A 25,589-nucleotide genomic window follows, 5' to 3' on the forward strand; every position below is an offset into this window, starting at 1 on the left:
GCGCAACACAATCATCTGTAATAAATGCCCTCAGTATTAAACTGAGCAAACGAAAGTTTCCTAACAATGAGTTCTAACTGCTGGAAACTCATCATGTAGAAAGCATTGGTGAAAAGCACTGATGAATGTTGTTGTAGTGAACAATGCTGCACTGACCAGGAAGGATGGACTGGATGATTTTCCACCAGTTATTTCTATGAGTTTATATATGCCTCTTCCAGACGGTATACAGCTACCATTGTCCTATACATGAAAATGTTTGTTTGCCTGCAGAGATGCTGATATTTGCTAATTGGCTGGTTCCTGAAAAAAGTAAACGAGAGTATTCATTCAATTAAAAACCAAAGTTTACTCACATGGCATTTCCAGTCCTCTTTCATCATTTTTATGAACATTTGTCCAAATAAATTATGATTTTAATGTTCACAGAAAGGAAAAAGGTCACAAATTCTTCTGCAAATGTGAATTTGCGTTGAAAGCGCAAGGAGGAAGTGTGAAATTGAGTGACAGGTAATATACTGGCTCTAGTGCTTTAAATAGAGACAGAGTTCATCAGTGTAACAGTGGAGCAGACTCAGACCAGGTCTACGCTATAAACTTACATTGGTAAAACAGTCGCTCAGGAGTGTGAAAAATCCACACCCGAGTGACCGTTATACCAACCTAACACCAGGGTAGATAGCACTACGTTGATGGGAGGGACTCTCCCATGGACATAGCTACCACCTCTCGTGGAGGTGGATTAATTCCACCAACAGGAGAAACTCCCGCATTGGCATATTAGCATCTTCACTGAAACACTGCTGCAGCATTTTAAGTGTAGACCTCAAGTTATTAGTGCATTCATACCTGATTGGATGGGTTCCTTGGCTTCCCAGGGACTAGTGGGGAGAAATGGTCATAGTAATTGTAAATGGTAATCCCTGCACAACTGGTGTTCTTTATCCCTTATCCCAGATTCTGGGCACTTCAATGTGTTGATACTAGACTGATGTCACCAGCATGTCAGGCTTTGTGTTACATGGCACGCCTCATTGTTGTCCTGATACTTACTCATGAGGAAAGGGGAGAGTGGAGTTTGTGAGTGGATGAAGTGCATCTTTTGTTTGGGCATACTGGAACTTCGTTGATAGGGCTACTAGAGGGAATCATGTCACCAGATTAATAGTATGATCCACAGTTTAACACTAATAGAATTATTAATAAGGTTGCAGTCCGTGGACTTTAATCCATACTTGTATGCCATGTGTCCTTATTCTATTCTGGTTGGTACTAAGCAAATTTAGAATCTATGCTGGATATGCAAACACACACTAAATAAGTAAGCATTAAGAGAAAATTTGTCCACTTTAAATGTGGTTTGGCTGAGAAATTGTTGATTATATCTTTAAAATAGTGAGCTACATCCTCCACTCTGCTGTAACCCCACTCTTTGAACCCCTCCATTGGCTTCCCCTTCTTTGTCACATCCAACATAAGCTGCTTCTGTTCACTTTCAAGGCCCTTCACAAATCAACTACCACGTTACTTATTGTTCGCTGTCAATCTGTTCATGCTTGCCTCCGATCAGCCCATGATGCCAGTCTCCACTGCCCAATTGTTAAATTTTCAAACAAGCACCTTTGTGCCTTTTACCACGCTGCCGCACATGCTTGGGAGGCACTCACTGTAAACATGCACAAAGCTACCTAATTCGCTACCTTCAAATCCCTCCTTTGCTGTGATGTCTACAAAAAAACTTGACAATGGGTAGGCTGCTGGTGTGCACAGACCAATGTTGTCTCTGTTTCCTTGTACTCCGGTCTATACTTATCTATTGCCTCCTAGATAGTTTGTAAGAACCTTGCGGCAGGGATTGTCTTTTTGTTTGCTGTTTGTACTGCACCTATCACAATGGGGTCTTGGTCTATATCTAGGGCCCCTAGCCATTAAGGTAATACAAATAATAATTGCCATGGAAGTACTTATGGAATGTGGCAGTACTTGGTGTGAGTAAAGGCATCATGATATACAAAACAAATTAAACCGAAAGATAGAACACAGCCAAGGGTTTGCCTCTGACACAACAGTTATTAAAACAAGTGTTTTTAAAAACTCACCAATTAGTTGCAAATGTAATGAACTAGAACTGTCTGCATTTTTGACATTCTGTTCCACATTTAACAAATGAGCTTTTAAGTTAGTGTTCTCTTCCAACAACTGGTCTAAACGTTGCTTCAAGATATCCTAGTGACATTTAAAAAATTAAGAAAAACAGAACAAACCTTAAAAAGGAAATTGATAACTGAACATTTTCCCAGTAAATTATTCTTTGACAGTCTAAACATGATTTTGTAACACAGTAAATCATAAAGCAATCATCACTGAAAATGAAAAAGGCAAGACCTGGTATTCCTGCTTTATTTTGTTTTCTGTGACTTGGTTTCATGGAAAACAAACATTACACCAGTCATTGAATCACAACAGTCCAGAACTTGGGAAAGCCTGGTATTCCCCTGGATGGAAAGATATAGACAGGGACCCAGATTCACAGCCTTTATGGTATCTGTGAGCTTCTGACTGTCCATAGCAAGAGGGATTTTCCAAAGGGTGTGAGTGCATATAGTCACAATGGTAACTACTTTCTTCATGGATCCATGGCTCACAGTGCTGTGATGTGAACTTATTTCACAGAGTAATTATAACTGACCATTACTGCCTCGAAACGGCAGTCTAACAGCCAAGCAGAAGAGACAACTTTTTGCCAAACTTATCTATCTTCCTGGATTCCTTGTCAGATGGAGTTGTTTTGGATTGCTCAGCAACAGCTGAAGCTGCTGAAGATCAAGGACTGAATTAAGTCCAAAAAAACCCCGTACAGTGCTGTTCACACACATGGTATAATTAATCTGGCTTCTTGGCCATAACAATTCTCCATAGCAGAGAATTGCTTGTGTTCTTTCATGTTGCTCTCAGGCACGGAGGATGAAGGTACAGGATGGCACAGGGATCCCATATCCCAGGAAAGGAAAGACTCACAAGTCGAGAAGGAAGGTAGTATCCTGGATTGACCTACAGTGCCAAGTGAAGTCATGACAGAATAATCCTGGATTGGATACAGACCACATAGGAGGCTGCGATGGGACACACTGGCAGGGAGATTAATGAGGGCCTGTGGACCCATCCAGCTGCATCTGCAGTAGATGTCAGGTGTGGAGTGGAGTTAAATCAAATTCTAGTTCTCTTCCTGGCTGACCAGGAAGGGTAACAGAGCTCTGCTTCTCTCTCTATGAAAGAAGCCTAGTTACAATCAAGAATCAGATACAGAACCATAAAAATGTAGGGCTGGAAGGGACCTTGACAGGTCATCTAGTCCAGCCCCCCTACCTCATGCTGAGGCAGGACCAAGTATACCTATACCATCCCTGATATGTTTGAATAACCTGGTCTTAAAAATCTCCAATGACAGGAATTCTAAAACTTTCCTTGGAAGCCTATTCCAGTACTTAATTGTCCTTATAGTTTAGCAAGGTATTTTTCCTGATATTTAAACTAAATCTCTCTTGCTGCAGATTAAGCCCATTACTACTTGCCCTACCTTCAGTGGGCATTGACCGCAATTAATTACTGCCCTCTCTTGTAACGCCTCAACTTGTCTCAAGACTTATCAGGTTTCCCCTCAGTCTTCTTTTCTCAAGACTGAAGATAAAGTGTAACCTTTCCTCAGAGGTCAGCTCTTCTAAACATTTCATTTTACTTGCTCTCCTCTGGACTCGCTCCAATTTGTCCACATCTTTCTTCCAGCGTGGTGCCCAAAACTGGACACAGCTGGGGTCTCACCAGGGCCAAGTAGAATGGGACTATTATCTCCAGTGTCTTACTTACAACCCTACTGTTGATACACCCCTGAGTGATATTAGCATTTTCTGCAACTGCATTGCTGCAACTGCTCATATTTGAGATCCACTATGACCCCTTAGGTCCTATTCTGCAGTACTACTGCCTAGCCAGTAATCCGATTTTGTAGTTGTGTATTTGATTTCCCCCACCCCTTCTTACGCGTAGTACTTTGCACTTGTCTTTATTGAATTTCATCTTTGTTTTCAGACCAATTCTCCCATTTATCAAGGTCACTTTGAATTCTAATCCTGTTCTCTGAAGTGCATACCACCTCTCCCAGCTTGGGGCCATCTGCAGATTTTATAAGCGTACTCTTCACTCCATTTTCCAAGCTGGGCAGGGATGCAAGCATCTTGGAGGACAGGACCTCATGAAGGATGGACAAGTCTCCCACCAGATGGGATGACTGGGCACAGGGAAACTGATCAAAAGGAGTGGTCGTTTGAAGACAATCCCTGAACAGAAGGGCAGAGTCCTGCTGAAGACTCTCAGATGACCCTGTTTTGAGTTCTTAACTCTTAGGACTCGAGTGCCTTAGCCAGAGGGCTAAAGCACCACTGCATCAGATTCTGTGAGAGATGACAACTGACTGTCAGAGATCCCCATGACAAAATGAGTAGTGTCACAAGTAGGTACCACTGAGATGGGAACTGTCTGAGGGGACGTCTACACTGCAATTAAAAACCAGCAGCTGGCCCCGGCAACGGACTTGGACTCACGGGACTTGGGCTAAGGGGCTGTTTTAATTAGACTTCTGGGTTCAGACTGGAGCCTGGCCTCTAGGACCCTGTGACGTGGAAGGGTCCTAGAGCTAGCCTGGTAATCTACACTGCAGTTAAACAGCCCCACAACCCAAGCCCTGCAAGTCCGAGTCAGCTGAGGGTGCCTAATTGTAGTGTAGACATACCCACAGAGGCCTACGACAGAATGGCGTAGGTGTACATATCACCTGATAAGACTGGATATCTATGCTGGATCTAGTTCAGAACATGGGAAGTGTATTCCATTAAATGGAGACCTCACTTGATACCAAAAGCCTCACCCAGTCAGAAAAAACCTCTGGGGTCAAAGGAAAATGCTCAGTCACTATGCATGGAGCAGATGATGGACTAGCCTGGAAGGGACCAGAAGATATGTTACTACATGGATTTCCCATTCCTCTTGAATGTGGAAAGAGTAAGTTATGACTGTCATGGCTAATGCAATAATGGCTACAAAGGAGTTGCAAAGCCACTCCGCTGAACAGGTGAGTGTTCCTTCTGTCAAAGCTAGGACCAACATTCAGGCTGACTGCTGGCAGGCAGGATTTGGGTCTTAGATCTCTATCTTCTTCCACCTATAACCCCTTAAACACCCCTTTTTCCTTCTGAGACCCCAAAGTCACTCCATGTTTCTTCCATTACCCCTATATTCCAGAATTCTTTGTGCTTTTAGCCAAAAAACCCCCCTCCAAACCACTCCCCCAAATCTCCCCCCAAAACCCCCCAAACTAAAGCAAATAAGTGTGCAATAATAAATAAGAACTTAATTTAAAATTCATTGTGCCATACTGAGCCAAAGCAGATATTTACCTTCAGAAGATAAAGATGACAAATGGCACACTTTAAAATATATCAAGGTAAAAATTACACACACTGAGAACTTTGAAAATTGCCTAGTCCTGAAAACTGTACACTCAAACCTTATTACCGCAACCATTTACATTCAGGCAGCTAATTTTACAACCAACCAATAAACATTTTAACATCAAGTTTAGATTATATAGAAAACAACTCTTGCCATGTGGGGGGAAGGGTTGGCAACCTACTTTTGGATCATGAGCCTAAAATTCAGAACCATTGTTTTAAGAGGATAATGGAACAACCAGGAATAATCCAAATGGATTCACAAAAAGAACAAATTCAGACAAACCTGAATGCTTTTTTGATGGAATTACAAAATTAAAGGGAGGAAAGAGACACATATTTGGATTTTAGTAAAGCATTTGATACACATGAAATCTTACTCTTATTATTATTTCAGCAAAAACAACGAGGAGTCCTTGTGGCACTCTGTTTTTGCTGATACAGACTAACACGGCTACCACTCTGAAAATTATTAATTCAGTTTAAGTATGGGCACTGTTAAATTGGCTAAAAGAAAATAAGTCTCTTCTCGATTCCATGAAAAAGCTGCCCAGTGGTCAAGCTTAAAAATGTGTCAATTGCCATAAATTACCTTCTTTAATACTTGCAGTACTCCCTATACTAAGCATATGGATATACAAGAAATGCCACAAACATCAAAGTAACATTATCTAGGCAAAACTGCAAAGAGATTAGGCATGATCACTGATAAATGCTCAATTTCATAGGATGAAATTATTAAAAATTTGGGGGAGGAAAAGTGGTTCAAGCCCTCTAAAACACACACAATATATTTCATAAACATACAGGGAATTAGACGTTGTTTTTAAATTTAGTAACTGTTTAGTCTTGGCATCAAAATATTTCACTTGAAGAGGAAAAATGTTGATACAAGCTGCTTACACAGTGCATGCTAATGAGCACAGAGAAAATTAGCTGAATCATTCCTCTGAATTGTCTGACCATTTGATATGATAGGATGCTACTGGGAGTTTGATCAGAAGGTAAGTGCAATTAAACCTACATTTCCAAAAGAGTTCAGGTTACATAGCCAAGCAGGAGCTTTGGTATGCGATTTACAAATATTTTGAAGTATTTGTGGACTCACTTGCCTCTCCATTGCACTCCTATCCTATCACACTATGAAGTAGAATTATACAAGACTTATTTTTCTGTTTAACCTGCTTCCCTCTTTATGTTGCTGTTTTATTCTTTGTTTATTCTAAAGGCAAAAGCTGTTTTCATAAAGCATGGCCTAAGGCAATTGTGCATTTGAATGCCAACTTTTGCATGCAAATCAAGTTTTTATATGCACAATAGACCTATAAATACCCACGCAACAGCATGTGCAAACAGCTGATTGCCTGCTCAAGTGTGCATACAACCTTGTAAAATTTTACATGGAGGCAACAAAAACATCTGCATAAACTGAATAATCACAAAAATAGATGGGAGGTGGAGGAATTGGACAATAAATCAAGATTAATATGGTATTGGATACCCAGTTTGTAGCTGTGATATCCTGGGCTGAAACTATCAGTGAAATGCCCCAGAGGGAGAGGGCCAAGGACAGAGTCTTGTGGCTCTCTGTAATAGAAAGAATAGCTGGTAGATGTGACGCTCTCTCCAGAACAAGAGCAACAGAAGAAACCCACTTTTTCCCAGAGGCAAGTAATTCTAACAGAATAGCAAAATATCAAGGATGACCTGTTCAGTAGGTCAAATTTGATGAGAAGATAGGGGGATGATATGAGGCAAGGCAGGTAAATCACCAAAAGGGCAGTCTCACCGTTGTGAGATTTGCAAATTAGTTAGCTAGATGTTAGAATGAAGAAAGAAAAGACTGCCTTTTCTCAGAGACTTGCTGAAAAAAGGAGGTTGGAAACAAGATGGTCATTAGCAAGTGGGGAGGTGCTAGTCAGGATATTTGAGTGAGACAGGAAAAGGTGTCTTGTTGAAAGTGTGACATGCAGGGTTAGAAAGGCATGGCGATCAGTGATTCCAATCAACTGGATGCCAAGCTGAAATCTCTAATTGAGAGAGAGAATGGAGGTGCCTGGGCTTGAACCAGAAACTGCCTTTTTTTCATAAAGAGAATGTTGCAAATTCTTTCAAGTGCTCACTGGGGAAAGGGATAAAGAAAGATGTTTGTAGGAGGGTACTGATTAAGGAGTTGCCAGTTCACAGTAAGCTGTGAGCTCCTACCAGCCTTAGGCCCTGTCTACACTGGCAAGTTTCTGCGCAGTAAAGCAGCTTTCTGCATTGTAACTTCCGAGGAGTACACACTGCCAAGCCACTTCGTGCGCAGAAACTGCGCAGTTGAAGCACTGTAAAATAACAGCCGAACAAGAAGCAGACAGCTTTCTGTGCTGGGGGTACAGCGCCATGGTGCCAGTGTAGACACCCCAGGCTGATTACAGCGCTGCGATTGGCGTCTGAGAGATGTCCCACAAAACCTGTTCTTGCATCTCTGGTATTTGGTTTGAACTCTACTGCCCAGCCCTCACGTGACCAACTATCATCCCCACACCATAAATTTCTTTGGAATTTTGAACATCCCCTTCCTGTTTGCTTGGTGATGTGTGCAGTGGTCTCCACGCATCCTACCAGGTGACCATGCCTGCTCCACGCACCAGGTGATCCCCCGCTTGGAGCGATGCTGACTGCTGGACCTCATCAGCATTTGGGGAGAGGAAGCTGTCCACTCCCAGCTGTGCTCCAGCCATACGAATTATGATACCTATGGACAGATTTCACGATGCAGGACAGAAAGGGGCCATGACTGGGACACACTGCAGTGCAGGGTCAAAGTAAAGGAGCTGTGGAATGCCTACCACAAGTCGCGGGAGGCAAACCACTGCTCTGGTGCTGCGCCCATGAGCTGCCGATTCTACAAAGGGCTGGATGCTATACTTGGCGGCAACCCCACCTCCATCGTGAAGGCCACTGTGCATACTTCGTTGGCTCACATGCCAGTCGAGAGTTGACCGAGCCAGGAGGAGGAAATCTTGGATGAGGAGGGGAAGGGGGACCCAGAAGCAGAGGATGACTTGGAGGTCAGAGATGCATGCAGCCAGGAGCTCTTTTCTACCCCGGAGGAGGCTGTCAGAGCTTGGCAAAGTGCAAACTGGAGAGGAGGCCCCTGGTAAGTGGATTTGATTTTGGTAATTGCTGAGGCAAGTTGTTGGGGGTAGGGGGGTTGCAGAAGCAAGCTTGTGTCTGTATGATGCATGTACCACCACATGCCAGTGGAATAGGGTGTAGATTGACTCCCTCACTTCACAGAAATCTGCTTCAGATCTCCAGGAAACGCTCATGGAGATACTGGCCAATCCGCTGCCGCAGGTTCTTTGGCAGCACTGCTTTGTTTCTTGCCCCATTAACTGTAACTTTCCCATAGCACTGTGCCATCACAGAAGGGGTGGGTTAGAACCATTTCTGCACACAGGCAAGCCACAAAGGGACAGGACAGAAGCTGCAGTCTTGGAGAAGACCCTCCCTTGATTTCCTGCTCACCCTCAGCGGCGAGATCTTCTATAAAGATCACATTCTATGGAAAATGTGGGGACAGGAATGATTATCAGGCTCCCCCTATCATGCTGGCTCTCCCCAAGAGAACAGCAAGGTCCGGGAAGGGTGATTTACCCTGCCCCTGCTGCTACTCACCATTTTGGGAGTCGTGTGGCTCATGTGTGCTTGCTTAGGGCAGCAAGTTAGTGACAGGTGTGTGAATACTGAATGTGTTTTAAATCACTGAATCAGCATTTCGTGTGTTGCAAACAATACTGCTTCTGTAAAATGTTACGTTTAAACTTCACAGAGGTGACCTTGGGAGCCCAGCCTCCCTCGTTGTTATCACCAGCTGAGTGGCTACGCAGAATTAGAAAGCAGGCATGAAGAACTAAGGAAGACTTTCTGCGTGACGTTATGATGCACTCAGTGGCTGAAAAACAGGAATCGAAGGAGTGGCGGGACAGCGAGAAGAGGGACCGAAAGAAGAACACGGAACGCCAGAATGAAGCCACGGAGCAGCTTTTAAACATGATGGAGCGCCAAGCAGACACACTGCAGGAGATACTAGCACTGCAAACCGAGCAGCTCCGCGCCCAACTTCCCCTTCAGCCGCTGTCGCAAAACTCTTTCCCATGCACCCCCCAGACACTGCCAACACCTTATCAACCTCCTGGCTCCAGTCTGTACCCGCGGCATTCCACTCCTCCCTGTCACAGTCCAGCATTGTTGACTCCCACTATCCACTGCGCATTGTGACTCCCAGTACCCACTGCACACAACACCCATCCCTCTGCAGTTTGGCCCTGCTGAAATACAGTACCCCCTGCATTGTAATTCAAAGGAGGTTTGACCCCCGGACATGCACAAATCTTTAGCCGTCCCAGGACCGCACCTCCTCCTGGGACCTTCCCTTCCCTCATCCCTCAGTGCTGATGTGTTGTTTGTTTGACTGACTCTCTCCTCCGGTGTTGTTTTTTAATAAAAGAATTGTTGGTTTGAAAACTATTTTTATTCTATTAATTGGAAACAAACAGCCCTGCAAAGCAACAGACAATTGTGTTAAACCTTCATGTTGCATCGTTTGCACCAATCACCTCCTAGCATTACAAGCACTGCACTCGTGAGCACAGCAATAAATATTAATGGCTTTCAGCTTCAAATTACTGCCTCAAGGCATCCCTGATCCTTTTGGCCCTGCGCTGCACCCCTCTAAATAGCCCTGTTCTCTAGATGTTCAAACTCAGCCTCCAGGCACTGAGTCTTAGCAGTCCAGCCCTGAGTGAAGCTTTCACCCTTCCCAAATATTATGGAGCGTACAGCACAATTGTCATGGACCAGGTCCAGCTTCCCATATAGGCAGCGCCAGCAGGCCTTCAAACGGCCAAAAGCACACTCAACAGTCATTCTGCATTTGCTCAGTCTGTTGTTGAACCGCTCCATGCTGGTGTCAAGGTGTCCCATGTATGGCTTCATAAGCCACGGAATTAATGGGTAGGCAGGGTCTCCCAGTATCACAATGGACATTTTGACTTCTCTAACGGTGGTCTTCTGATCCGGGAAAAAAGTCCCTGCTTGCAGCTTCCTGAACAGGCCAGTGTTCCAAAAGATGCATGCGTCATGCACCTTTCCGGACCAGCCTGTCTGTGAAACGCCCATGGTGATCCATAAGCACTTGGAGAACCATTGAGAAATACCTCTTCTGATTAATGTACTCAGTGGCTAGGTGGTCTGGTGTCAGAATTGGAATATGCCCCTCTGCAGTTTGGGAGGCCCATTTGTGCAAAGCCATCCACATCACACACGTTGCCCAGAGTCATGGTCTTTCAGAGTAGGATGTGATGAATGGTCCTGCACACTTCTGCCAACATGAGTCCAATGGTCGACTTTCCCACTCCGAATTGGTTAGCAACCGATCGGTACCAGTCTGGAGTAGCCAGCTTCCACAGCGCAATCACCACACGCTTCTCCAACTGCAGGGCTGCTCTCATTCTCATCCTTGCGCTTCAGAGCTGGGGCAAGCTCATCACACTGTCCCATGAATGTGACTTTTCTCATCTGAAAATTCTGCAGCCACTGCTCGTCATCCCAGATGTGCATGACAATGCAATCCCACCACTCAGTGCTTATTTCCCGAGCCCAAAAGTGGCATTCCACTGTGGGCAGCACCTCCATGAATGCCACAAGCAATTTCATGTCATACCTACTACATGTGGCAAGATCAATGTCGCACTCCTCTTGCCTTTATAGTTTAAGGAATAACTCCACTGCCACTCGTGACATGTTGGACAGAGCGAGCAGCATACTGGTCAACAGTTCGGGATCCATTCCTGCTGACCAAAGAGGCAGAGCCCGCAGCACACAAACTGTTGAAAGATGGGGCCAAATGCAGATGGAAACACAGGGATTGCTGGGATGCAAAGCAATAGATCACAGAGCGAGGGGATAGGACCCAGGATGCCCCGTGACCTCCCCCATCTTCCCACAACTCTTAGAGGCAGAAGAGGAAGAGATGCTCTGTGGGATAGCTGACCAGAGTGCACCGCTCCAAATACCGCTGCAAGTGTGAATACGCTATTCCACAGGCAGCTGATAGTGTGAACACACAACAGCGGTTTCCCTTCAGGGGTCTCTGAGCGGTGCTGTAACTCTGCCAGTGTAGACATACCCTTAGTGATGACTGACAAACTAGCTCTCTGTAGTCCAGAGAGATTCAGGCTTTTCACATATTCCAGTGATCAAAATCAATTTGAACTCTGATCAGCACAAATTGAAAGCTAGTGTATTAACTATACCCACTAACAAGATCTTTCCAGTTTGAATTAGAAACTCAGATATGATTAAACACTTAAGTTTTACCACACATGCATTCAATTTCATCCACACCACAGAATCATTAGAAGAAAACAGAAGTGCCATAATCACCATGTCTTTTTGAGTAGTGCTCAGTTCTGACATCAGACTGTTAATCTTTATGTTGTATTGTTGATCTTGTTCAGACAAATGACTTTGTGAAGTCTTTTTCTCTAAGAGCAGATTATTCACCTCCTGACACATTGTTTCAGAATCTTTTTGTTGATCCGCAGGTGCAGATTTCTGCATTGCAGACAAAACAGGCCCTGCCTGAGCTGTGAATTAAAAACAGAACAGAGCAGATTAGGCAAGGGTCTCAAACAATGTCTGTAGTTAGTGATAATGGTACAAAATCTGATCAGTGATTTCTATTGACTTCAATTGAGTTAATCTGAAATTACGCTACAGTAATTTATTGCAGAACTCAGCTCAGTAAGTGTAACTGGACTGAAGAAAATTGCTTTCCTGTAAACTTGATAACACATCCTACTCCTACATTTCTGCAATGGAAAGGTAATATCAAAACTGTATTATGTCATAAATCAAGTACTCAAAATCCAGGAAATACAAATTACATGTTTGATGGCTAATTTTTAGGATTTTAAGTTACTCCCATTGCCAACCAGCAGCAGTGTCTCATTCAAGTGTGTGCAAGAGCTGCACTTAGGAGAAAGTGATAGCCATGCCAGGCTTGAGGGCAGGGCACTGCTGCATGAATGTATTGGGGGTTCCAAGAAAACTGTAACCAGCAGAGGCAGCAGCTCCATTCCTCATGGCAGATGATAAAGAGAGTTCCCAAACAAAATAGCCTGCAGCACCTACTCCCTTCAGTTTACTGTACTGTGACATATCATGCTACAATCCAGACTAATGGATAGCTGTGTCATCCCAGACCTCTAACCTACGGTGCCCTTTGCAATGCTTTGCTGCTGTTGCCTCCAGCATGCAGCTCGCTCCCAGCTATGTCTGTCTGTGTGCTGCAGCCAACCAGCCACACCTTGGCTCTTACCAGCCTTGGTTATCCTGCAGGTGACGCCAACACACACCCCGTCTTAGATTCCCCCCAGAAATATATGCCCTGTACAACCCAGCCCTCTCCTGGATACTACAAATTCATATAAAGCCTGTTATTACTTTAATAGAAAAAATATGCACATAACTTGCTACCCCAAATTAAGTTTCCCAGATGCTTCCATTTAAACACACTGGATTAGATCAAACAATAAAACAAGTTTAACTATAAAGAGACTTTGAGTACAAGTAATGGGGCACAAAAGTCTGAAAGGGTTACAAGAAAATAAAGTTAAAACACTGCTGGTGCCTAACTTAATCTAGATCAGGTTCAAGCAAGGTTTCTCACCATATGCATTCAGCAGTCTTACTGACTTAATTTCTTAGGTCAGGATCCCTTCTCTAGTCCAGCGAATGCTTCCTTTGTCACTTCTGGTGCCATGAATACAACGGGGGGGCGGGAGGGGGAATTCTCTTAGGGTGTTTGTCCCTCCTTTTTATAGTCTCCCTCTTGAAAAACACTTCCAGCTAAAATTCAGGAAACAAAGAGTCTAACGAGAAGGATGTTCCCTACTGCTTTTCCTAGCCTGTTTAAGCACCCTTTGTTTCCCCTTCCTGCTTGATTACTCTGTTTACTGCTTAAATGCAAATTAAGCAGAGCACACATTCCTTTGTTTGAGAGAGAGAGCTGTTTGCCAATCTCAGTTTGGAACATGTGTTAATAACATACAGTGAAATCTTGTAACTTCACATGCAATGTTGCCACACACATTTTATTGTGACAATAATGGCCAGCAAATTGTAAGTTTTCAAATGATACCCAAATGATAGCATACATTGTACGAAGATTATTACAATAATGTGTAGGGTGTGGACATGGGTACATTCTGTCACATATACAAAATGAATTTTTTAGAAAAATACCATGCTCAGTAGCCCTACCTGTTGCTTAATTATGCATTCTCGTAACCTTCATCTGGAAATTCATCTCCACATGGAAATTCTGATACTTCACAGAACACAGAAGTTTTGATCTGTAAAGATCTGAGTTGCATCACTCCTTTCCTATTTAATATTGTTCATTCTACTTATAGAAGAATGGCCATATTGGGTTAGACTAATGGTCCATCCAGCCCAGTATACAGTCTTCCAATAGTGGCCAATGCCAGATGATTCAGACCTCCACAACATCCCCTGGCAACAAGTTCCACAGGTTGTCTGTGTTGTGTGAAGCAGTACTTCCATTTGTTTATAAACCTGCCTCCTATTAATTTCACTGGGTGACACACCCCTCCCCCAGTTAGTGTTTATGTGAAGGGGTAAATAACACTTCCTTATGCACTTTCTCCACACTATTCATGATTTTATAGACCTCTGTCTGCAAAGGTGAAGTTAAGTAACTTAGGCACCTTAGCAATGGTTATAAATATTAAGGGAAGGGTAACAACCTTTATGTATACAGTAACATAAAATCCGTCCTGGCCAGATGTACTGAATCACTTTACCTGTAAGAGGTTAAGAAGCTCAAACAACCTGGACCAATAAAGAAAGATGATACTTTCAAATATGGGGGGGGAGGTTTTGTTTGTGCTCTCTTTGTTTGTTCCCTCTCTGGACAGAGAGAGAGACCAGGCAGGTAAAACATCTCCTGAAAGCATACCTGAAATGACCCATCTAAGATTACAAAAACTGTAAGTAAGGGCAAGGAAATGCGTTAGATTATCTTTTGTTTTAGCTTGTGAATTTTCCCTATGCTAAGGGGTAATTTCATTCCTGTTTTGTAACTGTGAAGCAGAGTCAGAGGGGAATCCTCTGTGTTTTAAATCTTTTTATTTACCCTGTGAAGTTACCTTCCATCCTGATTTTGGAGGTGTGATTCTCTTACCTTTTTTTTTTTTTTTTTTAATAAATAAAATTCTTCTTTTAAGAACCTGAATGATTTTCAGTGTCCTAAAAACCAAGGGGTTTGGTCTGTGCTCACATTGTAACCAATTGGTTAGTATATTATTCTCAAGCCTTCCCAGGAAAGGGGGTGAAGGGGCTTGGGGGAATTGGGACTCCAAGTGACCCTTTTCCTGAATTTTCGTCTACATCACTTGGTGGTGGCAGCAATACTGTCTAAGGACAATGAAAGGATTTGTGCCTTGGGGAAGTTTTTAACCTAAGCTGATAGAAATAAGCTCAGGGGGTCTTTCATGCAGGTCCCCACATCTGTACCCCAGCGTGCAGAATGGGGAGGGAACCCTGACAGCAACACAGATAGTAGTAGATCCATTACAGCAGTACCGCACCTAAGGTGGGGGTAAAATAAAATGTATGAATTAATTTCCTTTTTAATAGGTGATTGTAGCAAAAGGAGTTTCACTAATTCACTGTGCCAGGTTTATACCCAGCTCATCATATATTCCCTGACATGCCAGCACAGCTATACTAGCCTGGATGCGACAGGGTGAGGAAGACAAAGAGGGAAGGGAAGCCAAACCTTCACCCTACTCTTCCCCCTCCCATCCATTTGCACAAGGCAGAGGACATAGTGGTTCTGAAGAGCCTGCTTCCCTTTCTGTGCTGTTCCCCATTATGTGAGTATCTGATGCAGAAAAAACAGAGGCATCTTGTGCTGCTGGGTTGCAACGTAGCCCTAAATTAAGATCCAAGCTAGTTGGTCTAACATTAGTGGTGCAACATCTTACTTCTGTCTGGCCTGAGACCATCATTCTAACACTGTATTTTTATTCACTTCTGGTTTTCATGTCCAATTAATAAGTAAAATAAAAGCCACCTTATGCACTGATGTGGAATTGCTTATGACTGTCTTCTGTTCATAATGTGTTGAGTGGATTATTATTATTATCGGATTAGGTTCTGGAAATCTGATTACTAATTATCGTGCCATAGACATAGGCTAAAATCTATCATTTAAATTACACTACTCAAGATAGAATTATATCACAAACTCACAAAACCTGAAAACACTAATCTGTTAATCCAGGAAGCTCCTGTGTTTTCAAGCAAGCCTCAATAAATAATGATTTTTCTATACATCACTTATATAAATCTTCGGTTGTTCACTAATCCCTGTTAAAATATCTTTTTCCTACTTACAAAGAAATTTCTCATTGCAGTGGAGTGATTTATAACCATTCCAATATTTGTCCACTAAGTCCAGAAGATGTTCCATAGGTGTTGCTTCATACAGATGTTTATTAGCTGATTGAGTTGCTACTTGATGTGTTTCAAACACCTGAATTAAAAAAAAAAATTCTTTTTCATGCATTAGAACTGCAAATGTTTTCAATTTGGTCCATATAACCTTTAAAACTACAGAAATGTGACATGCAACAAAGAGAGGAATTTAAAGGGACAGAGTCAGGTAGTTTTGGCCCAAAATTGGTGTTGGTTACTAAAAAACAAACAAACATAGAAAACAACACTAATATTACAGTGGTGGCCTTATAGTACCAGCTAATTTTAAAGATGCAATTTCCTTCATAGTTCCCAGTATTCTCACACTTTTATTTCTGAAAACTTTTGGTCTGAAAATACCTATGCTTGGTTTCTGCCTGAAGGAGAACTGTCTAGGAAAAATTCTGACCACAATTTTGTCAACATTTTTTATTTACGTGAGGGTAAAATATCATTACATGCAGGGCTGGTAGTACTGTACTGCCTATTAAGGTTGCCTGACACTTCCCACTATAAGATCCGGTTTTCAGTTGCTTATAACTTTGCCAAACTTTAACCATTTCCATTGAAATTGTACACGTTGGGTGTTTTTGCCTGGTTTTTTTTTTTTGGCGGTGGCAGGGGGAAGAAGAGGGGGTTGGGGGAAATTGCAGCCAAAACAAGTCATTTCCAAAAACCCAGCTAGAAAAAATACATTTTGCCCATGTTAATAACTTCTGATGATCTTTTCTCTGAACAACTCTGGCATCTCCATGCTTTGCAATCGTGACTTGAAATCTGACAGGGGAGTGGCCTTTTTGTCAGGCATGTGTTGTTTGCCCCCTTATATAAATTTGCCCAAATCTGGCCAATTTATAAGCCGGGGGGGGGGGGGGAGACGGACGGACGACGACACACACACCAGTCTGCACATGCTCAGTAGAGGGTTCCTAGACTTCAGTTACCATAATCTCCAAAGATTTCATCTTCACTGAGAATGCTTGAGCCTCTCACAGTTCCTAATGCTGACCGGACTGCCATGCACCATCCCCATCACTTGGTTAGTCACTTGCCTAACACTGCACAGGAACTCTGTGGCACAGGCAAGGACAGAATCCAATACCGAGGGCAGAATTCAACTGCCTTAACCATGATACCATCCTTTCCCTTCCTGCAATCCCCTGCCTCATTCACTACACACCTTCCAACTTCTGCAACAAATGAGGCAGGGGTGATCCAGACAACAGCCTCCTTCACTTCACAATCCTGATTCATCCCCAGAGCAAGCTCCTTTGCACTGAATGAGGAAATGGATCAGTGGGGGAAAAAAAACAGCACTTGATCACATAATTAGAGAACACATAATTGTATTATTTATAACCTGTACATGGAAGGGGCCAGGCAACATTAATTCTAACATTTTCTAACTTTTTGAGTACTTGAATTTGCAAGCTTAATGTTTTTAAATGTAGTTTTTCTTGTGTAATATATACACATAGAGGGAGAAAAATGTGTTTTCTCCAGGACAACAACTGTAATTAAACATTTTTGAATAGAGTTACAGCAAAAACAAATGGAATTTGAAACACCATACACATACAGTACTGCTTGGTTTGGGCAGTGGGAAAGTAAAAAGTTGTAAGTGATTGAAAGTTTTTTTGAGCTTTCAGATCAGCATCTACTAAATTTCAGCAGAGCTTAATGAAGCTCCATCTCCATCTGACACTAAGTCCCTCTCAACTTAGCCAAGGGTCTCGTGCCCAGTTACCTCAGTCTGCTCTAGGACAATTTTCAGGAGGGAGATAGAAGCTTTTACTAAACATACACAGAAAAATCTTCTCTCAGACAACCATTACATCAGGGAGAGCTGATACATATAAAAATGAATCCTGCAAGAACAGGGTCTTTTTGCAAGGTTTACTGACTACTGCGATATTCAGTACATTGTAATTTTTCATTTTTAAAAAGTATATCTCTGTGAAGTTGCAGCCACTACAGTATAAAACTTTCTCCTGCCAAAGAATAGCAGGAGCAAAGATGGGAATTTATCTCCCAAATTGTGAATAAGCATGGGGTATTTGCTTTTTATTTTAAAAAAAAAAATTTTTCAAAAAATTGACTGTTGCCAACTCCCAAAATTTTAATCATAATTTCTATTTACTGTAAGGAACAAAACAATCCTGCATTTTTAGGGAGCTGGAGAGGATGATCTAACAATTTTTCTATTAACTAACTTGAAGCTGCTGCAGAAATTCCAGGGCAACACAGAATTCTGCGCTGCTATGCCACAGAAGTCAGGAGGCCTTGCTGCAAAGGTTAGGTCCAGTAAACAACAAAGCACACAGGGCCTTGCCATAAACTGTCAGTATGTCATCTTGACAATCCTCAGGGTTTTTTTTACTGCATCAGTGAGATTAATAGTCACTCCTAAACCATCTTCCTCAGTGGTAGCATTCTGCAGTGTCAGATCAGATAATGACCACGCTAAACTACTGTGGATGTTATGGGCACCCATTCATGGAAGGATAAAAAGAGTGCACCAATGACAAATTGGTATTGGTTGAGGAAAAACTAAACACTTTTGTTTTGTCTTTAGTAATTGTCCATTTTAATAGTTCAGTCTAATAATAAATAATGAAACTAAACATTTTAAAGAAATTACCAACTCTTCTGTTCTAGCATTTACCTCTCTGACATCTGTAGTTTTGCTATTTGGCCTTTGCTCTTCAGGTCCAGGTCCCTGAATGGAAGGGGGATGGTTTCTGCCACTCTCTTGCATGGTTTCTTGTTTAGACACATTCACATTAACATTAGGTTGTCCATTATTTTTCTGCAAAGCTGCAGGGTAAGTTTGGTTCTGAACTGGTTGGTTTCCTCCATTATGTGATATTCTATTGCAAAGTAATCTAGATGCTGATAATGTATTAAAAATCTTCTGAGCCTGTGAATGTATCTTTGGAGAGGAGAGGACTGGAGAAGAAATTTCTTGAGAGTCTCCAAAAGAAAAAATACAGAGTCACTTAAACAGAATGACCTTGTTCTTTTAAATTAGCATCAAAAGTCAAAATTAACAAAACATGAACATTCCATTTTTAAACAAGGGTTGAATTATTTTTTTCTGAATACTGGTGAAGAGATTATAAAGTTAATTGGTTCAGAGAACAGGTTTATTACTAGGATGGGTCAGGAAAATTTAACTTTTTTCAGCTTTGAAATAAGCATGTTTTCACTGAATGACATCTAAAGGACATATTATATACATTATTTCAAAATGAATAACAGATTTACCCCAAGTCTACTAGTCATTCAATATTATGTACAGTGCCACTCAGTCTTACAATTATATGTTATTGAAAACAAATGGCAAGCATTATGTAGAGATATTATTCTAATAGTTACAGTAAAATGTTTGTTTAAAAAACTAGAGGCAGGTTAAGATTGAAGCCCAAATTTAAATTTACTGAATTAAAAAACAAAAACAAAAAACACCTCTGTCCTAAGCGTAAGCATGATAAGCTACATGGAAGACTTAATATCAAAATTAAATTTCTAAGGGAAACTGTCCAAAAAAATTTAACTACAGAGCCACTACTTGGGCGTAGTACAAATGTCATTCCATGACAGTAGCATTTAGAACTTTTAAAGTACTAATGTTCATGATAACCTAATATGCTATGGAATCAGTGAAGACTGAGTAAGTCAAACCAAGTAATATTTGGCTCCAGTGCTCTTTACGTGAGAGCTGTTTATGATGTGGCCAACAACAGTCCTTTGTACTTAAATTGAAAGACACTAGTTGAATAAAAGTATTTCATTACTATAGTCTAGAATATGGGTACATACTTCAGGAAATGAGTGGAGAGTTCATTTATTAAACAATCCTTGTAAAATGGCAAACATACAGCAGTATTAGAAAAATCCACTAGGTGGGGCCATTGACATGGACCAGATATTAAATCAGAGACCTTCCAAGAAGATTTCAACCAAAATTCCTTCTGGGGACTGTGGTTGCTGCACAGTCCTCCTAGAGCTAATTTAAGACGATGTCTTCACTGCAGAAGAAAAAGGTCTGGGGGGTTTATTTACTTTTTATCTTGAGATGGCTGTCCATATAGTGGAGACAACACACTGGTACTTTTCTACTCGAGCTGGGTGAAATTTTTCAGTCCAATACCTTATTTGCCAAAAAAATGCATTTTCAGGGCAATTAAATCTATTTACAAATCTGGGTTGATTTCAGAAAATAGTTTCAGCTCAATAAATGAGAAAAATTCAAAAGAAAATTGTTCGTATCAATGTTTTTTAAATGAGACATTTCAACGTTTCAAAACAAAGTTTCATTTTGATATCTAGCTAGACTTGTTTAAATTTTAAAAGTAACAAAATATTTCACTTTGTTTGACCTCTAACAAACTTTGTTTTCATTTCAGTCACTAAACTGAAAAATCAGTTATTCACTCTGCTCTACTTTTTACTTCGCAGCTCCCTGGGGGGCATAGGCTTGACCTCTACTAGCTACGGTATGCCTTGTCTCTACTATGATTTCTCTCTGAGCGCTCACTCTGTTTTCTCTAGAAAAGAGGAGGAGAGGGAGAGTTAGTCAGAGGCTCCCCCAAATAACTGAAATAAGCTATTGGGCTAGATTCTGTGGTGTATGTCTCAAGAAGCTCAGCACAGATAGCAGCGCTCCAGGCATCTTTGGGTCTACCAGATTGTACCTGTTCTAAGGGCCATTACAGCCCTTAGTGTAAGTCAAAGTGTTTCCAAGGGGTTCTTTAATTTATGGCAACCTCTCCAGCTATTTTGGGTTGAAGAGCAACCCCTAGTAATGTTGCTCCAAATGCTATGGCCAGTCTCCCTTCTGCCATGCCCCTATGCCGGGTACTGTCAAATTGGGAGGGGCAGCACGGAGCCATGTACGCTGGTCCCATGCTGGTCCTGCACCAGGGAAAATTCTCTCTGGGGCCCTTGCAGTTCCATTATGACTCCTATATGCCACCGGATGTGATGTGCGGGAGACACACTCGTCTTTCACCAACCTGTGAGTAAATAAAAATGTACGCAAGTCACATCTTGACTAGAATTTCAAAAAGTTGTTTATAATCTGATTGAGTAATCACATCTGACTGTACACTATGCAGACTTTGCTGACTAACGAATACAGAACACACGGAAATTCACTGGATTTGTAGACAGTTTGGGGTTTGTTTGTTTTTTCATTTGGATTTAACAGAGGTCTGACTAGAAAGATTAGAAATACACTCAGAAAACCACAAATGAGATAGCAGAACTGCTGTAACCAGACACTTCCATATAAATGCACAGGGGACAATGAAAGTTTGCATTATAGAGGTTAACTGAACAACTCAAGAAAGAGCACAACATTTCTGCATTTGTTACCTGGATGGGGTGTGAAATTGGCATGGGTTGTAATTTTTTTATAAGATTCAGCCTCATCTTGAAATTTCAGATTAGGATCTCTCTTAAGAAGATCTTCAGTCTTATTGTCTGAAAATGTAACTTTAGTGCTATTTTTCCTTTTCTCATTCCCTTGCTTAATGGTATTATGTACAACAGGCAGAGTTGGTGAACAATCAGGCAAACTTCTGTACTCTAGAAACAAATTATATTATGTTTTAAAAACTTATTTAATCCCCTTAAATTAGATGGTAGGAAGTAACATAATAAACACACATCTTGGAATTTGTAACATAGAATACTCGTTGGTGATCCTCTATCAGAGTTAACTTTTTTTAAAAAATGGTAAATAAATGTCTGTTTATTTTTGCACTGAAATTAATCCACGTTTTAAATCTTTATTCAGGAAACTGAGTGTGTATAGCTTTATAAATTTCTAATTCAACATTCAAATGAGTCTCCTGTAGGTCTCCACACAATAGCAATACACAGGATGCAGAATTATTGGCATAAGGTATGAACCTGAAATATTTTCAAATGCTATTACAGGGCCAAGAATGAGTAATTTTATTGTTGATAGAAGCATCTGACACAAACATGAAGTCAATGATTCAAAACTAGAATAGATTAAATTATTCTCTCAGTGCATGTTGAAGCCCTCAGCTTTTCCGTTATTTGTCAGTAAAACTCCCATAGCAGTAAAATTAATGGTAAATAGTCCCATTAAATTGGAATATCCTATAATTGACAAATTAGATTAAAAACTACATAATCTTTACTCATTTGTTGTACTACAGATTGTTCTTTGTACACAGACATAATATACAGCACAAGGTTAACACACAAACAACTGTTACCTTTGTCAGTTTCCTGAACTTTCAACGCATTTCTGTTTTCTGAACTACCATCCTAGATTTAAAAATATCAATACATAATCAGTATGAAAACATAGCACTCAGGAAACTATACTGCAAATCTGATAAAGTGCTTCAAATCAAGACTTATGCCTTGAAAGCCTTATTCTGCTTCTTAAAATCATATCATCAGCTATTATAGGAAAAGCCACAGAATCCAGGACTCAGTACAGGTAAATAAAGGAGGTATGTATTTTAAAATAAGATTGTTTTTAAAGTGCAAAGATAGTTGCACTTTTGAGCACACATTGTAACTGGTTTGGTATGCTGAATAATTTATTAAGAAAACTTTCTAAACTTTAGTTCATCTTTACGTAAAGTGTATTGCCACTTAGATCCCAAACCCATGAAGTCTTGTATGCAGGTGCTTAACTTTAAGGATCTGCATAAATCTTTGCAGGATTGGGGCCCTAGAGTTTACAATTCAGTAGAAATTTTGGCAGGCAATGTCTTCCCTGAATTAACTGTACTTCCTATTAAAAGGACATGTAAGTGAATAAATACATTAACAAGAAAACATTTTGAAAGTGCTTGTCTAGAATTCTCCTTTTCTCCCACTACTTTTTCCCCCTTTCAAAAGGGAGATAGAAAACAAATGTTGAAGCCAATAGTAGATTTTATAGATACAGAACAGTACTCAGCTTATTATTTATTACTGGACCAGAACATTGAAATATTTAGCAAGATGGTCATGGCACCTTGGGGTGTGAATCTGCCACACACTAAACTGTCCAGGTGGACCCTGCTGATGGGTGTTAACAGTTTGCTAGTGCACTTTGATCTAGTCCAGAGAACTAAATCAATGCACACTAACAAACTATTAATATGCAAAAAGAAAAGGAGTACTTGTGGCACCTTAGAGACTAACAAATTAATTTGAGCATAAGCTTTTGTGAGCTACAGCTCACTTCTTCGGATGTATTAGCAGGGTCCACAGGGACAGTTGGTCCATAGCAGGCTAGGGCAGGGAAGATTCACACCTCTGTTTGCCGCAAACTAAATGTTCACATAGACAAGCCCTTACCATGCATTAGTGCAAAATTCTAGGGAATAATTTAAGAGTAATTTCTGAAACTCTATTCTCACTTTAACTCATATCTTACCTTTGAAAAAAAATTTTTTTTTATTCTGGGCCAGACTCAGGCTGTAGGTGCAAATATAAATTTTTCTCCATGCCTCAGAAAGCACTCGCCTACTTAAAGTAGTGACTCTCTCACAAAAAAACAGATGGGCTTTGCAATGTGACCCAAAGATTAAGAACCTTAAGCCCTCTCTCTCCCAAAGAAGGGAGCAAGATCTAGAACTGAGGAGTCTCCTCTGAAAAACACTCTGCCATGAGACCCCTCATGTAAATTTGGGGCCAGTCAATTTAAGAAGACTTGATGGTCTCAACAGTTAGACAAAAGTATAAGGAGAGAGGTGGCTGCTTAAGCAGTCAGGGCCCAAGCAATAATGAATTTCTGACAAAAAAACCCCAATATCTTGAACTGTACCCAGATTAAATTGGTAGCCAATGAAGTCTCGGGAGCATAGATTTAAATGGTCCTTTTCTAAAATACCACTGAGTCTGCAGCACATTCTGCATTAGCCTCTCTTTGCATGCAATACTACTAAGCAGTGGACGTGCCAAAACCAGAAATAGCCTTGGTTTAAAAGGGAAGGGGCTGCCGATAGGGCCTTCTCCATGAAGGAAACCTAGGCTTTGGAGCTCACTCTCCTCCTGATCCAAATTACTCCAAAGCTGTTTACCTTCAAGACACTGAAAACACCTCTATTTGCTCAAGATTTTGGAGAAGGATATCTTTATTTTTCCTTTTTTAATTTTGGCTAAATGGGTAATGTTAGGTTACTTGTCTTGATTAATATTTTTCCATTACCTGTCAAAGGCACCTACACACAAAAGACACTTTGTGAATGTAAACTGAAATCTATTCAGGCAAAAATGGTCATTATATATGGCTCTGAGCATTAACATTTAAATTCCTTGGATTTTGGCACGTACCAGGTCAGTGCCAAATGGGGATTGAAACCAACCTGCACATTAGTAATTACATGTATTAATGGATACTGTGTTGGTTCTACGACTGATTTTAATCAGCATCCACCCATTTCTGCCAAAGAGATTTTGCCTGTCAGGCACCTAGCATTCTTTTGAAATTATATTAATAAAAACAAACCAACCACCCAATAAAAGCAGCGCTCCATTTTGAACTTTTTTTCTACTAACCAACTCACAGAACACTAAGGTTATGTCTACACTGCAATAAAAGATGCATGGCTGACGTGGGTCAGCTGATTTTTGTTTTTTGGCTCGTGGGGCTCTAAGACCGCACAAAGCGGGAGGGTCGCAGAGTCTGGACTCCAGCCCGAGCCCTAACGTCTACATTACAATTTTATAGCCCTGCAGTTCAGTACCAAGTCAGCTGACCTGGGCCAGCTGTAGCAGTACAGATTTATGCAATGGGAGTCCTAAAATTTCCCACTGTTGCTACCACTGGTGGTAGCATTAGAATGAGAGTTAGTATAGTCTAACTGCCAGCATTTTAATCATTGTATTACCTAACCGTACTCAGAGCAGGACTGAATGTGATTAAAATAGTGGTAGCTACAAGAGCTTTGAACCAATAGTGGTAGCCATCCCAGTTTTGAACCAATACCATCAACTGAACTAAGCTGAATATACCTGACAAAGACTAGATTCAAACATTTAAGATTACTTCATTTACAGCCAGAGGAAGGGCATTCCTACAAGCCTGCACTTGTGTATCTAGTGTTTCTCCTAAAATCTGTATGGTAGCTTACAGGTTCAAATAGTTAAAGACAACACAATACAAGTTTGTCTGTCTTGGGTTTTTTGTTTTTTTTTTTTTTTTACCATAGGCATATTTGCTTGTTGCTTCCACATTTGTAGGCTCTTGGGTCTGGTTTCAGATTTCCTATTCATAGTAAAGCCAACATTATCTTCCATATTGCGAATACCTTAGGAAATCAGAGACTGGATTAAAGTTTAGTTGTTATATAAAACAGGCTAAGTTTAATAGGGTTGCAACATAATACATCTAAGTGTGAAGAGAGGGTAGTTAGAGAGAGCCACAGGGCCTCCCTGGATCTTGGAGGATTGATCCACTAGTTTGAGGCGTCAGTCTTCCTGTTACTTTTACAGGGGTCCAGTCCAGCCCTACCCCATTTCCAAATGCAAAAGGAAGTCCCTCAAAGC

At 41.2% G+C, this 25,589-nt stretch overlaps 1 protein-coding gene across 8 annotated transcripts in view; it reads right to left on the reverse strand.

Annotated features, from left to right (window-relative positions):
• The window catches only part of CEP72 (centrosomal protein 72), a 79,577-nt gene that overhangs the window by 36,113 nt on the left and 17,875 nt on the right, over nucleotides 1-25,589 (reverse strand). For 5 of the 8 annotated variants that reach the window (XM_073332584.2, XM_073332583.2, XM_073332580.2 and 2 more), the window contains exons 6-12: nucleotides 25,248-25,351; nucleotides 22,316-22,367; nucleotides 21,441-21,653; nucleotides 18,727-19,034; nucleotides 15,981-16,119; nucleotides 11,940-12,142; nucleotides 2,100-2,226 (exon numbers count right to left, since the gene is read on the reverse strand). In XM_073332584.2, the coding sequence (XP_073188685.2) occupies nucleotides 2,100-2,226; nucleotides 11,940-12,142; nucleotides 15,981-16,119; nucleotides 18,727-19,034; nucleotides 21,441-21,653; nucleotides 22,316-22,367; nucleotides 25,248-25,351 (1,146 nt within the window). Of the gene's footprint in view, nucleotides 1-156; nucleotides 304-2,099; nucleotides 2,227-11,939; nucleotides 12,143-15,980; nucleotides 16,120-18,726; nucleotides 19,035-21,440; nucleotides 21,654-22,315; nucleotides 22,368-25,247; nucleotides 25,352-25,589 lie in introns of all 8 variants that reach the window. The other 3 variants (XR_012157409.2, XM_073332586.2, XM_073332587.2) reach the window with 3 other exon arrangements.

This window comes from Lepidochelys kempii, chromosome 2, assembly GCF_965140285.1.
Source record: "Lepidochelys kempii isolate rLepKem1 chromosome 2, rLepKem1.hap1, whole genome shotgun sequence".
In the NCBI taxonomy this organism is placed as follows: Eukaryota; Metazoa; Chordata; order Testudines; family Cheloniidae; genus Lepidochelys; species Lepidochelys kempii.